The 12,659-nt window shown below is 35.4% G+C and overlaps 1 protein-coding gene and 1 long non-coding RNA gene across 2 annotated transcripts; one reads left to right on the plus strand and one right to left on the minus strand.

Annotated features, from left to right (window-relative positions):
- Window positions 1-2,029: 2,029 nt before the first annotated feature.
- LOC121979278 lies at window positions 2,030-4,036 on the minus strand. The gene is made up of 4 exons (XR_006111360.1): window positions 3,995-4,036; window positions 2,940-3,000; window positions 2,629-2,762; window positions 2,030-2,480 (listed from the first exon to the last, which is right to left on the minus strand). It is a non-coding gene; the product is annotated as an uncharacterized LOC121979278 (long non-coding RNA).
- A 6,712-nt stretch (window positions 4,037-10,748) lies between these two features.
- Window positions 10,749-12,157, plus strand: LOC121979279 (GDSL esterase/lipase At1g71691-like). Its single transcript, XM_042531243.1, has 4 exons — window positions 10,749-11,030; window positions 11,110-11,225; window positions 11,304-11,790; window positions 11,875-12,157. Exons 1-4 carry the CDS (start codon window positions 10,775-10,777, stop codon window positions 12,084-12,086), a joined length of 1,071 nt encoding a protein of 356 aa, XP_042387177.1. The 5' UTR covers window positions 10,749-10,774; the 3' UTR covers window positions 12,087-12,157.
- The last annotated feature ends 502 nt before the right edge of the window (window positions 12,158-12,659 follow it).

Here is a 12,659-nt window from a genome sequence, read left to right on the forward strand (position 1 = left end):
GACCGGATACTTAGCACCAGGGAATCCAGATGGATCAAAGTTGATCGGACACCTGGTGGTGAAAGTCCAAGTAGGTCAAAGGAATTGACCGGATACTTGATACGAAGAAAAGTCCAAGTGGGTCAAAGGAATTGACCGGACACTTGGTGAGCAAGTTCTAGCAGGTCAAGGGTGACCGGATGATAGGCATGATGTACCAACAAGTCATAGGTGACCGGATATTGGTTTAGGGGGATTTGGACTTGATTTTGGGCAAAATCAAGGAGCTGGATCGATCAGCCGATCGATTGGCTCATGCTCAATCGATCGGCCGATTGATTGGGTGAGTCCCCGCGACAAGGTTCCTCCCAATCGATCGGTGGATCGATTGGGAGAGGCTCGCGATCACACAGAACACCTCTGGATCGATCGGCCGATCGATCCAGAGCCCCCAAATCGATCAGGCGATCAATTGGGAGGTCTGCATTCACGCGATAAGCCCTAGATCGATCGAACGATCAATCCAGGCCATTCCCGAGAGCTCAGAGGCACTCTGGATCGATCAGCCGATCGATCCAAAGCCTCCCCAATCGATTGGGAGCAATCCAATCGATTAGGATTCGACCGTTGGCGTCGTATTTAGCTGGTGGCGTGCGATTTCCACAGTGACAATGACAGAAGCTTGCACTGTTCATCTCAGATCATCTCAGCGCTTCCACAGCATCTCCACAAAGTTCTCACCGCCAGTTCTTGAAGGATCTTAGAGGCACGTCCAAGTCAAGAGGCGAAGAAGAAAGCTAGGGTTAGGGTTTTTCTTGTGCAAACTTGTAAGGTTTTGCTCATTACAAAAAATAAGGCATTTTGGGACGAATTTTACAAAAAAATTCGTTGCAAAATTTTTTGGGACGAAATCAGGGACGGAAATTTTTTCGTCCCAAAATGTTTGATGCCAACTTTTGGAACGAATTATGATTTGTTGCAAATTCAGCAACGAATTTGGGGACAAAATTGGCAACGAATAAAATTTTCGTCCCCAAATTTGTCGCAAAAAAGGAACGAATAACTTTTTTGTTGCAAACTTAGCAACGAATTTGGGGATGAATTCAGTTCGGAGGAAATAATTTTTTGTTGCCAAATTTGTCCCTATTTTTGCAACAAAATTGGGGACGAATTCAGTGACAAATTATTTTTTGTTGCTAAGTTTGTCCCTAATATTGCAACGAATTTGGGAACGAATTCGGTGACAAATTTTTTTTGTTGCCAAATTTGTCCCTAATTTTGCAACGAATAATAAATTTGTTGCAAAATTTTAAGCATTTGCGACAAATTTGGGGACAAAAATACTAATTTAATTAATAAATAAATTTTCGTCCCAAAATTCGTCCCAGAATCTGGGACGAATTTTGGGACGAATTTGTGGATTCGTCCCAGAATTCGTCCCAAATTCTGGGACGAATCCACATATTCGTCCCAAATGCTGGATTCGATACAATTACGATGGAGTGGGAACAAATCGTTTTCGTCGCCAAATTCGTCCCTAATACTAAATTTTTTTTCCAAATTAAATTTCTTTTTGCAATTCAATCCATAGATACATAAACACCAAATTCAAATAACATTTATATACATTCAACACATCTTAATTTCACATACAAGAGTAATAATTGAACTCGATCAACTCATAATTCAACAAATATAAAGATCTCAACAAATTTTACAAGATCTATCTTGTTCAAGCTTCTAGAAAATATTATAAAGTTCAACAATCAAATGTTATATAAGTCCATCATAAAATTATAAGTCCATCCAAGGAGGTAAATAAACTAAAAATACATCAAGTCATCTTCGTCTGCCCAAAAGCTTTGCACCCCTTCAAATCTCCTTTGCCTACATAACAACAAACAAATAAACCAGATAATGTGTAACAAGAAAGATTATAAATATAATATGAAATGCCCATGTAACAAGAAAGATTGGAAACAAGACATAACTGTGAAATTCCTTAAACATTCAAATAAATGTCCTATTTACCAACGATATGAATCATCCATGTCATAAAATTATAAGAAGTATCTTGAAGCTAAGTAAAAACATCGTAAATATGATACAACCTAATATAAATGGCACATCAAATTGTTATAATAATACCTATTTCACCATATCAATCAATAGCTACAAATATTCTATGTCCATGTGATCACATGGAGAGCATGAAAGATATTCTTAAAATTTCCTAACATATGAAAATAGCTCAAATGAAGAAAACACAAACTAATTAAACTTAATTTTTTTGTGATACAAGTGTTTTAGTAATCATGGTTACTTGGTTGTTAGGTAAACTCTAATCATAATTTGCAATTTGAACTAATAAAGCAGTAGTAATAAATTTCAATAAATTAAAAGCAATTAGAAAATAAATAAATAAATAAATAAAATTAAAAGTTTAACATGTTACTTAATACTTACTTTTTTTCTCGGACCTTTAGTTCGCCTCACCAACCCTGTTAAAAACAAATTGACAATATTAATTAAAATAAAAATTAGAAAAGTTAACAAGCCATTGATTAATGTGTAAAACAGTAAACATGAGACAAATAATCATCATACATAATTATGGGAAATTTCTTTAAATAAGCTAACAAAACTTACCCATCGTCAAAAATTAAAGTCATCATTATGATTATCATCCTCCTCCTCCTCCTCCTCCTCCTCCTCCTCTTCCTCATTCTGCATTATACTTGAATTCTTGTTATACATCCAACTTCGCTCATTCTGCATTTTACCTGAATTCAGCTATTTAGTTAAACATTATTAACAGAAATAAATCTTATCATTGAAGACAAAACAACAAAGAAAAGCTTATCAAAAAGAAGAAATACAATTAATCAACTATAAAATAATTATTTAAAGCTAACTTTATATACAGATCATTAAATGCATATTAATGAACTTAGAAATACCGAAAAGACGTGAACAAATACAGTTGTCTTCAACTACACTGAGATCATGCCAAATTGAAACCTGCACAAGCAACATTATCAATTATTATAGTATTATTCTAACAATTTTAATAGAGTTGAAGCAATTGTAATTAAATTGAAATAATAATATTTTAATGGAACAAAATTTGGAAAAAAACAAAATTACTCTCTATATTAGAGCAATTGTGGATCAGAATTGACATTTTTTAGATGAAAAATAAAATATTTTGATAAGGATATTTTTGAGATAAAAAATAGAATAGGGTCGCTTCTGTTTTTTTCTTTAAAAGAAAATCTTTTTAACAATAATAATAATAATGAGCACCCTTTGAATTTTGTATCAAAGAAAAAAAAACATGTCAACTCTATTGTAATTTGTCCCTCCATTAATTAATTCCAATCTAAAAACTATCCTACAAGTATTTGTAATGATAAAGAGGATCAGTACACAGAAAATCAAAGGTAAATTTATACCTATGGTATACTGGAGCTCCCCATACATTTAGGATTCGAAACCCTAGTATCAAAATTTTGCCCTAGTGTAGTTGAGATTTTATTACTTCCACACCCCTAAACTGTACATCTATATACAAGAAGAACTACAAATCTTTATCCAAAAACAGCCCTAAACCCTATTTCACAGATCATTGGTCATTGACATCTAAGTGATCAAGAGTTGCAGTGCTTTTCTTTGTTAACAAACAAGAATGAAGCCCTAAATTTCAAAGATCAGTACTCTACCATTCCAAATCTTGCGACATCAGTGCTAGCAGCGGCGACTCGCGGCCAACTGCCGCCACGCGCGGCCAGGCGAGGCCACGCGCGGCAAGGCGACCCCACGCGCGGCGCGCGGCCACGCGCGGCCAGGCGAGGCCACGCGCGGCCAGGCGAGGCCACGCGCGGCCAGGCGAGGCCACGCGCGGCCAGGCGAGGCCAGGCGAGGCCAGCCGCGGCCTCGCGAGAAGAAGTGGGCAGATGTGGGAGAAAGGAGAGGGAAGAGGGGAGAAGGGAGAAGGGAGAAGGGAGAGGGTTACCTGTGCCGCAGCCGATCGGGAAGGAATCAGCCGCAGGGATGAGTGAAGGGGCAGATGGGTGGGAGGAGATTTAGGGTTAACTTATAAATTAAAAAATTTCTTTCCATTGCTTATTTTTTGGGACGAATCTAGGAATTAGTCCCCAAATCTGGGACGAATTCCAGAATTCGACCCTAAATCTGGGACGAATTCCAAAATTCGTCCCAGAATATAAAAAATTTTTAAAAAAATAAAAAAATGATTTGGAAACACTAAATATGAACTTAGAGATATCGGATTTCCATGAAATAAGTTTCTATGGATTTCTAATTTTCTCGTGATCTTAAAAATATCTTCATCCATAATTTTAACATACTATATTAAATGCGGCAAATTTTTTTTATTATGAATTAGGTCAAATTCGGGTTAAAAAATCACCATACTAAATATATGAGGTTAAAATTATGGATGAGGATATTTTTAAGATAATGAGAAAATTAGGAACCCATAGAAACTTGTTTCATGAAATTCCGATATCGTTAGGTCCATATTTAGGCCTTCCAAATAAATGTTCTTTTATTTTTTATTTTTTAAAATTTGGGACAAATCTAAGAATTCGTCCCAAATTTAAGAAAAATAAAAATTAAAAGAAAAAATCATTCGGAAGGCCTAAATATGGACCTAACGATCTCGGAATTTCATGAAACAAGTTTCTTTGGGTTCCTAATTTTCTTATGATCTTAAAAATACCCTCATCCGTAATTTTAATCTCATATATTTAGTGTGGTGATTTTTTAACCCGAATTTGACCTAATTCAGGTAAAAAACACGAAACACAATATATTATTTTAAAATTAAGGAAGAGGATATATTTATGAATAAGGGAAAATAAGAAACTTATAGACTCTTGTTTCATGAAATTCTGACATTTGTAGATCTATATTTTTAGTTTTAAACAAATATTCAAACATGCGTTACACCTAACATACTTAATTAATACTAAACTATCTATGTTTCACTAAATATGGACCTAACGATCTCGGAATTTCATGAAATAAGTTTCTATAGGTTCCTAATTTTCTTATAATCTTAAAAATATATTCATCCATAATTTTAACATATTATATTGAGTGCGGTGAATTTTTTATTACAAATTAGGTCATATTCATGTTAAAAAATCACAACACTTAATTTATTAGGTTAAAATTCATATTTAGGATATTTTTATGATCATGAGAAAATTAGGAATCCATAGAAACTTGTTTCATGAAATTCCGAGATCATTAGGTACATATTTAGGCCTTCAGAATGATTTTTCTATTATTTTTTATTTTTTTTAAATCTGGGACGAATCCTGGATTCGTCCCAAAAATCTGGGACGAATCCAGAAATTTGTCCCAGATTTTGGGATGAATTTCTGGATTCGTCCCAGATTTTGGGACGAATCCAGGATTCGTCCCAAATTTAAGAAAAATAAAATATAAAAGAAAATTTATTTGGAAGGCCTAAATATGGACCTAACGATCTCGGAATTTCATGAAACAAGTTTCTATGGATTTCTAATTTTCTCGTGATCTTAAAAATATCTTTATCCATAATTTTAACATAATATATTAAATGCGGTGAATTTTTTATTATGAATTTGGTCAAATTCGGGTTAAAAAATCACCATACTAAATATATGAGGTTAAAATTTTGGATGAGGATATTTTTAAGATCATGAGAAAATTAGGAACCCATAGAAACTTGTTTCATGAAATTCCGAGATCGTTAAGTCCATATATAAGCCTTCCAAATAAATTTTCTTTTATTTTTTATTTTTTAAATTTGATTGTCTGATTAAAAATAATGTCATTTTTGGGACAAATCCTGGATTCGTCCCAAATTTTGGGACGAATCCCTGGATTCGTCCCAGATTTTGGGACGAATCCCTGGATTCGTCCCAGATTTTGGGACGAATCTGGAATTCGTCCCAAATTTAAGAAAAATAAAAATTAAAAGAAAAATCATTCGGAAGGCCTAAATATGGACCTAACGATCTCGGAATTTCATGAAACAAGTTTCTTTGGGTTTCTAATTTTCTTATGATCTTAAAAATACCCTCATCCATAATTTTAATCTCACATATTTAGTGTGGTGATTTTTTAACCTGAATTTGACCTAATTCAGGTAAAAAAACACGAAACACAATATATAATTTTAAAATTAAGGAAGAGGATATATTTATGAATAAGGGAAAATAAGAAACTTATAGACTCTTGTTTCATGATATTCTGACATTTGTAGATCTATATTTTTAGTTTTAAACACATATTCAAACATGCGTTACACGCTAACATACTTAATTAATACTAAACTATCTATGTTTCACTAAATATGGACCTAACGATCTCGGAATTTCATGAAATAAGTTTCTATAGGTTCCTAATTTTCTTATAATCTTAAAAATATATTCATCCATAATTTTAACATATTATATTGAGTGCGGTGAATTTTTTATTACAAATTAGGTCATATTCATGTTAAAAAATCACCACACTTAATTTATTAGGTTAAAATTAAGATTTAGGATATTTTTATGATTATGAGAAAATTAGGAATCCATAGAAACTTGTTTCATGAAATTCCAAGATCATTAGGTACATATTTAGGCATTCAGAATGATTTTTCTATTATTATTTTTTTTTTAAATCTGGGACGAATCCAGAAATTTGTCCCAGATTTTGGGACGAATTTCTGGATTCGTCCCAGATTTTGGGACGAATCCAGGATTCGTCCCAGATTTTGGGACGAATCCAGGATTCGTCCCAAATTTAAGAAAAATAAAATATAAAAGAAAATTTATTTGGAAGGCCTAAATATGGACCTAACGATCTCGGAATTTCATGAAACAAGTTTCTATGGATTTCTAATTTTCTCGTGATCTTAAAAATATCTTTATCCATAATTTTAACATAATATATTAAATGCGGTGAATTTTTTATTATGAATTTGGTCAAATTCGGGTTAAAAAATCACCATACTAAATATATGAGGTTAAAATTTTGGATGAGGATATTTTTAAGATCATGCGAAAATTAGGAACCCATAGAAACTTGTTTCATGAAATTCCGAGATCGTTAGGTCCATATATAGGCCTTCCAAATAAATTTTCTTTTATTTTTTATTTTTTTTAATTTGGGATGAATTCCAGATTCGTCCCAAAATCTGGGACGAATCCAGAAATTCGTCCCAAATTTTGGGACGAATTCCTGGATTCGTCCCAAATTTAAGAAAAATAAAAATTAAAAGAAAAATCATTCGGAAGGCCTAAATATGGACCTAACGATCTCGGAATTTCATGAAATAAGTTTCTTTGGGTTTCTAATTTTCTTATGATCTTAAAAATACCCTCATCCGTAATTTTAATCTCATATATTAAGTGTGGTGATTTTTTAACCCGAATTTGACCTAATTCAGGTAAAAAAACACGAAACACAATATATAATTTTAAAATTAAGGAAGAGGATATATTTATGAATAAGGGAAAATAAGAAACTTATAGACTCTTGTTTCATGAAATTCTGACATTTGTAGATCTATATTTTTAGTTTTAAACACATATTCAAACATGCGTTACACGCTAACATACTTAATTAATACTAAACTATCTATGTTTCACTAAATATGGACCTAACGATCTCGGAATTTCATGAAATAAGTTTCTATAGGTTCTTAATTTTCTTATAATCTTAAAAATATATTCATCCATAATTTTAACATATTATATTGAGTGCGGTGAATTTTTTATTACAAATTAGGTCATATTCATGTTAAAAAATCACCACACTTAATTTATTAGGTTAAAATTAAGATTTAGGATATTTTTATGATCATGAGAAAATTAGGAATCCATAGAAACTTGTTTCATGAAATTCCGAGATAATTAGGTACATATTTAGGCCTTCAGAATGATTTTTCTATTATTTTTTATTTTTTTTAAATCTGGGACGAATCCAGAAATTTGTCCCAGATTTTGGGATGAATTTCTGGATTCGTCCCAGATTTTGGGACGAATCCAGGATTCGTCCCAAATTTAAGAAAAATAAAATATAAAAGAAAATTTATTTGGAAGGCCTAAATATGGACCTAACGATCTCGGAATTTCATGAAACAAGTTTCTATGGATTTCTAATTTTCTCGTGATCTTAAAAATATCTTTATCCATAATTTTAACATAATATATTAAATGCGGTGAATTTTTTATTATGAATTTGGTCAAATTCGGGTTAAAAAATCACCATACTAAATATATGAGGTTAAAATTTTGGATGAGGATATTTTTAAGATCATGCGAAAATTGGGACGAATTCCAGATTCGTCCCAAAATCTGGGACGAATCCAGAAATTCGTCCCAAATTTTGGGACGAATCCAGGATTCGTCCCAAATTTAAGAAAAATAAAAATTAAAAGAAAAATCATTCAGAAGGCCTATATATGGATCTAACGATCTCGGAATTTCATGAAACAAGTTTCTTTGGGTTCCTAATTTTCTCATGATCTTAAAAATACCCTCATCCGTACTTTTAATCTCATGTATTTAGCGTGGTGATTTTTTAACTCGAATTTGACCTAATTCAGGTAAAAAAACACGAAACACAATATATTATTTTAAAATTAAGGAAGAGGATATATTTATGAATAAGGGAAAATAAGAAACTTATAGACTCTTGTTTCATGAAATTCTGACATTTGTAGATCTATATTTTTAGTTTTAAACACATATTCAAGCATGTGTTAAACGCTAACATACTTAATTAATACTAAACTATCTATGTTTCACTAAATATGGACCTAACGATCTTGGAATTTCATGAAATAAGTTTCTATAGGTTCCTAATTTTCTTATAATCTTAAAAATATCTTCATCCATAATTTTAACATATTATATTGAGTGCGGTGAATTTTTTATTACAAATTAGGTCATATTCATGTTAAAAAATCACCACACTTAATTTATTAGATTAAATTTCAAATTTAGGATATTTTATGATCATGAGAAAATTAGGAATCCATAGAAACTTGTTTCATGAAATTCCGAGATCATTAGGTCTATATTTATGCCTTCCGAATGATTTTTCTATTATTTTTTAATTTTTTTAAATCTGGGACGAATCCTGGATTCGTCCCAAAATCTGGGACGAATCCAAGATTCGTCCCAGATTTTGACCCATTTTTTTCATTTTTTCTGAAATATATTTCGATTCTGGAACGAACCCTGGATTCGTCCCAGAATCTGGGACGAATTCTAGATTCGTTCCAGAATTTGGGACGAATCCTGGATTTGTCCCAGAATCTGGGACGAATTTTGCAACGAAAATAATGTTCGTTGGGAATTTGCGACGAAAATATTTTGTTGCAGATTTCGTTTCTAATTTGGATCAAATTTTGTGTTTGTCGCCAAAATTGTTGCGATTTTGGGACGAAAATTTTTCGTCCCAAACTTTCGTCCCTAAATTATTGTTTTTTTGTAGTGGCTTGTATTTTGTTCCCTTTCTCTTTCTTCTTGTAGTGTGAACTTGTAGGACTTCTCCGCCTTTGGTAGTTACCATAAAGGAGTGTTTTCATAGTGGAGAGTGCTCGTGTGTGTGGATCCTTAGATTAGTCACCTCATTTTGAGGTGGATATCAAGTAAATTCTTTGTGTTAGCGTTGTATGGTTTGTTTCTTGTATTTCCGTTGCATATCATCGAAGAAACATGCAACGAAGAGCACAAAGAGCACGAAGAGCACGACGAACTATTCACCCCTCTCCCCTCTCTAGCTCTATTTTTGGTCCCAATACCTCTGACTCGGCCCAGATCGGCTCGCTGCAAGCTGCTAGCTAGGGCCCAAGGTCTCTCAAAAGCCGACAATTTCTTTAGCTCAACGTTCACTCCACTTCCGACATGTCCTATAGGAAATGTAGGGAACATGGAGAATATGAGATCACGTGACTCCCCCCATGCCCTTCGTTGGTAAGAACATCGGAGACCATGGGGCGACATAGCCAGCTTGCTCAGAGACGTGGGCAACATGAGCGCATATTGAGGAGAACGTTGACTTCAACAACTCTTTAAAAATTACCTATTCCTGTAGACACAAGCACGCGCACATGAGCCCTCGGACTCTACAGTTTGTGGACCGATGGCTTGACCATCGGTGTTTAGGCCAGAATTCTAATCAACACGCTTTTGATTGTATACGCATGCTCATTTAATTTACTAAGTCAATACAATATAAGTTGTCTAAAATAAAATACAAAAATGAATCTAATGAATTTAGAGGCCATAGAAAGCATCAAATCAAATTGAATTACCTTATAGATTCTATGATAAAATTAATTATTTATAATCAACTACAGATATATATCATTAACTCAAACTAATAACATGACACGCGCATTACTTTTTGTTAATGTATGCATAATTAATTTATTTTTATTGTACTTGGTCTTAGTCAAAGCTCATTTTCCATGAGCCACAACTCACACGCATATTTAATTAGCGAGAGATCGAGAAAGTTGTTGTTGTTGTTAAGCGTATTGGATTTTATGTGCGTCCACAACCACAAAGCTCTATCTGTCCATACACTTAAATAATTGATATGTGGCCAATTCTCTGGCGTGTTGCTCCTGAAATTTGACTTCCTCCATTTCTGACTTATGACGCATCGAGAAGAGCTTAATTATTCAATTATGGCGGATTAACAAACCCTCACTTCTATAAATTTGAGACAATCACACGCAAAATCTTAAGCATTCGAAGAATTAACAGAATCGATCATGGAGAAGCTGCAGCAGGCCGCCACCATCTTCCTCTTCCTAAGCCTGATTAGTTTCTTAGCAAATCTCTCGACAGCGGCGGCCGCCACTTCGCGGGCGGTCTTTGTCTTCGGCGACTCCACCGTCGACGTCGGAAACAACAACTTCTTGCCCAGTGATGCACCCAAAGCCAACTTCCACCCCTACGGTGTCGATTTCCCTGGCCGGATTCCCACCGGCCGGTTCGGAAACGGCTTCCTCGGCGTTGACTTCGTCGGTAATACACATACGATCTAATTAATAAATATGTGATCTAATAATTGTCAAGTCTAATTAATTTTGTGTGATAATTAAAGCCCATGCGGCGGGGATACACAGGAGCCCGCCACCTTTTCTCTCTCTACGGAACGGCGACCATGGGAGGCGAGGAGTAAACTTCGCCTCCGCCGGCTCCGGAGTTCTCGACACCACGGTGAGCCATTCATGAAGAAACTGCTGTTATGATTGCTTCAAATTCAATGATGTATATATAAATTAAATATCTTTGCAGGGGACGGACGTCGTGACGATGACCCAGCAAATCAAAGACTTCTCCACGTTCGCCGGGAATCTCAGGGCTTCTAAAGGAGACCGCTCCGCCGCCTTCTTCTTGAGAAAGTCACTCTTCTACGTCAGCGTCGGGAGCAACGACCTCTTCGCCTTTTCCACCGTCCTCATCCCCGGGAACAGCACCCAAAAGGACGAAATCGTCGCCGCCGTTCTCGGCCAGTTCGCGGGCCAACTGCGGAGCATTTACCAGCTCGGAGCGCGAAAGTTCGCAGTGCCCGGGACCGGGCAGCTCGGCTGCATTCCGGGCGTCAGGAGCAGAGTTCCGGGCGGCGCGTGCAACCCGGAGCTGAACGATCTGTCCCTGAGGTACAAGACCGCCACGAGGGCCCTCCTGGACCAGCTCGCCGTGGAGCTCAAGGGCTTCAGATTTTCATTTTCCGATTTCTTCGAAATCGGTAGCCAGATCCAGTCGGATCCCCAGAAATACGGTGAGTGAGTGAGTGAGTGGTGTGCACATGCCGCTTTTCATTTTCCGATTTTAATTAACGACGTGTGCGCGTGGATTTGAACAGGTTTTACGGAGCTGGCAGTTCCGTGCTGTGGGTTGGACGCGGAGGGGCGGTGCACTCCCAACTCTACCTACTGCAGCCACCGGAATCAGTATTTCTTCTGGGACGCAGTCCACCCGTCGCAGGCGGTTTACCGGCTGGGAGCTCGGCTGTCGTTCTACGGGCCTTGCCAGTTTGCTTACCCTGTCAACATCCACAGTTTGCTGGAGAATTAATTGGAAAATTAATTTATATCGTCTATCAATTATCTTAATTAATAGTGTCTGAAAGAATTTATTTTGAATCACTGTGTGTGATCATTCATAACGATCGTTCCATTTATTTTCTTGAAAGGGAGTGTAGAATAATGCTGTTAAACAGCTATGAGTAGCAGTATTAATAATTATATTTTGATGGACGGTTGATTAAATTAGAGCAACTTGATCTACACTTTGAAAATTAAATTATGAAAGCAAGAATGTGAAGGCCCGAGCTGGAATATGTGGAGACATGGAGTGAGTCCAGGGAGAAGAATTAATGGACCAGCATTTAATAGCGGGAGGAAAGGGAAATATATAATAAGTCAAAGGCGAAATTACGTCATAATTATAAAACAAATGCAAGGACTACACAGTTGAATTGGGATGGAAACACCTGGTCACGTGAATGATTTTTATTATTTTTTTGTATTTTAAGTTTTATGTAATTCGCGCATAAATATTGAATGATTTTGATGGTGTTGCTCGGACTACTGTCTTGGTGTCGCATCCGTCTCGTAGATCTGTTATATTAATGATCTTTCTATATCG

This window comes from Zingiber officinale, chromosome 5A (genome assembly GCF_018446385.1).
Source record: "Zingiber officinale cultivar Zhangliang chromosome 5A, Zo_v1.1, whole genome shotgun sequence".
Lineage (NCBI taxonomy): Eukaryota > Viridiplantae > Streptophyta > Magnoliopsida > Zingiberales > Zingiberaceae > Zingiber > Zingiber officinale.

What these genes read in the sequence shown, in the direction of transcription:
- LOC121979279 (XM_042531243.1), top strand. Translation starts at nt 10,775, where the DNA reads ATGGAGAAGCTGCAGCAGGCCGCCACCATCTTCCTCTTCCTAAGCCTG. An exon ending in CCTCGGCGTTGACTTCGTCG is followed by an intron (nt 11,031 to 11,109) that starts GTAATACACATA and finishes TGATAATTAAAG; the next exon opens with CCCATGCGGCGGGGATACAC. An exon ending in GTCGGATCCCCAGAAATACG is followed by an intron (nt 11,791 to 11,874) that starts GTGAGTGAGTGA and finishes GGATTTGAACAG; the next exon opens with GTTTTACGGAGCTGGCAGTT.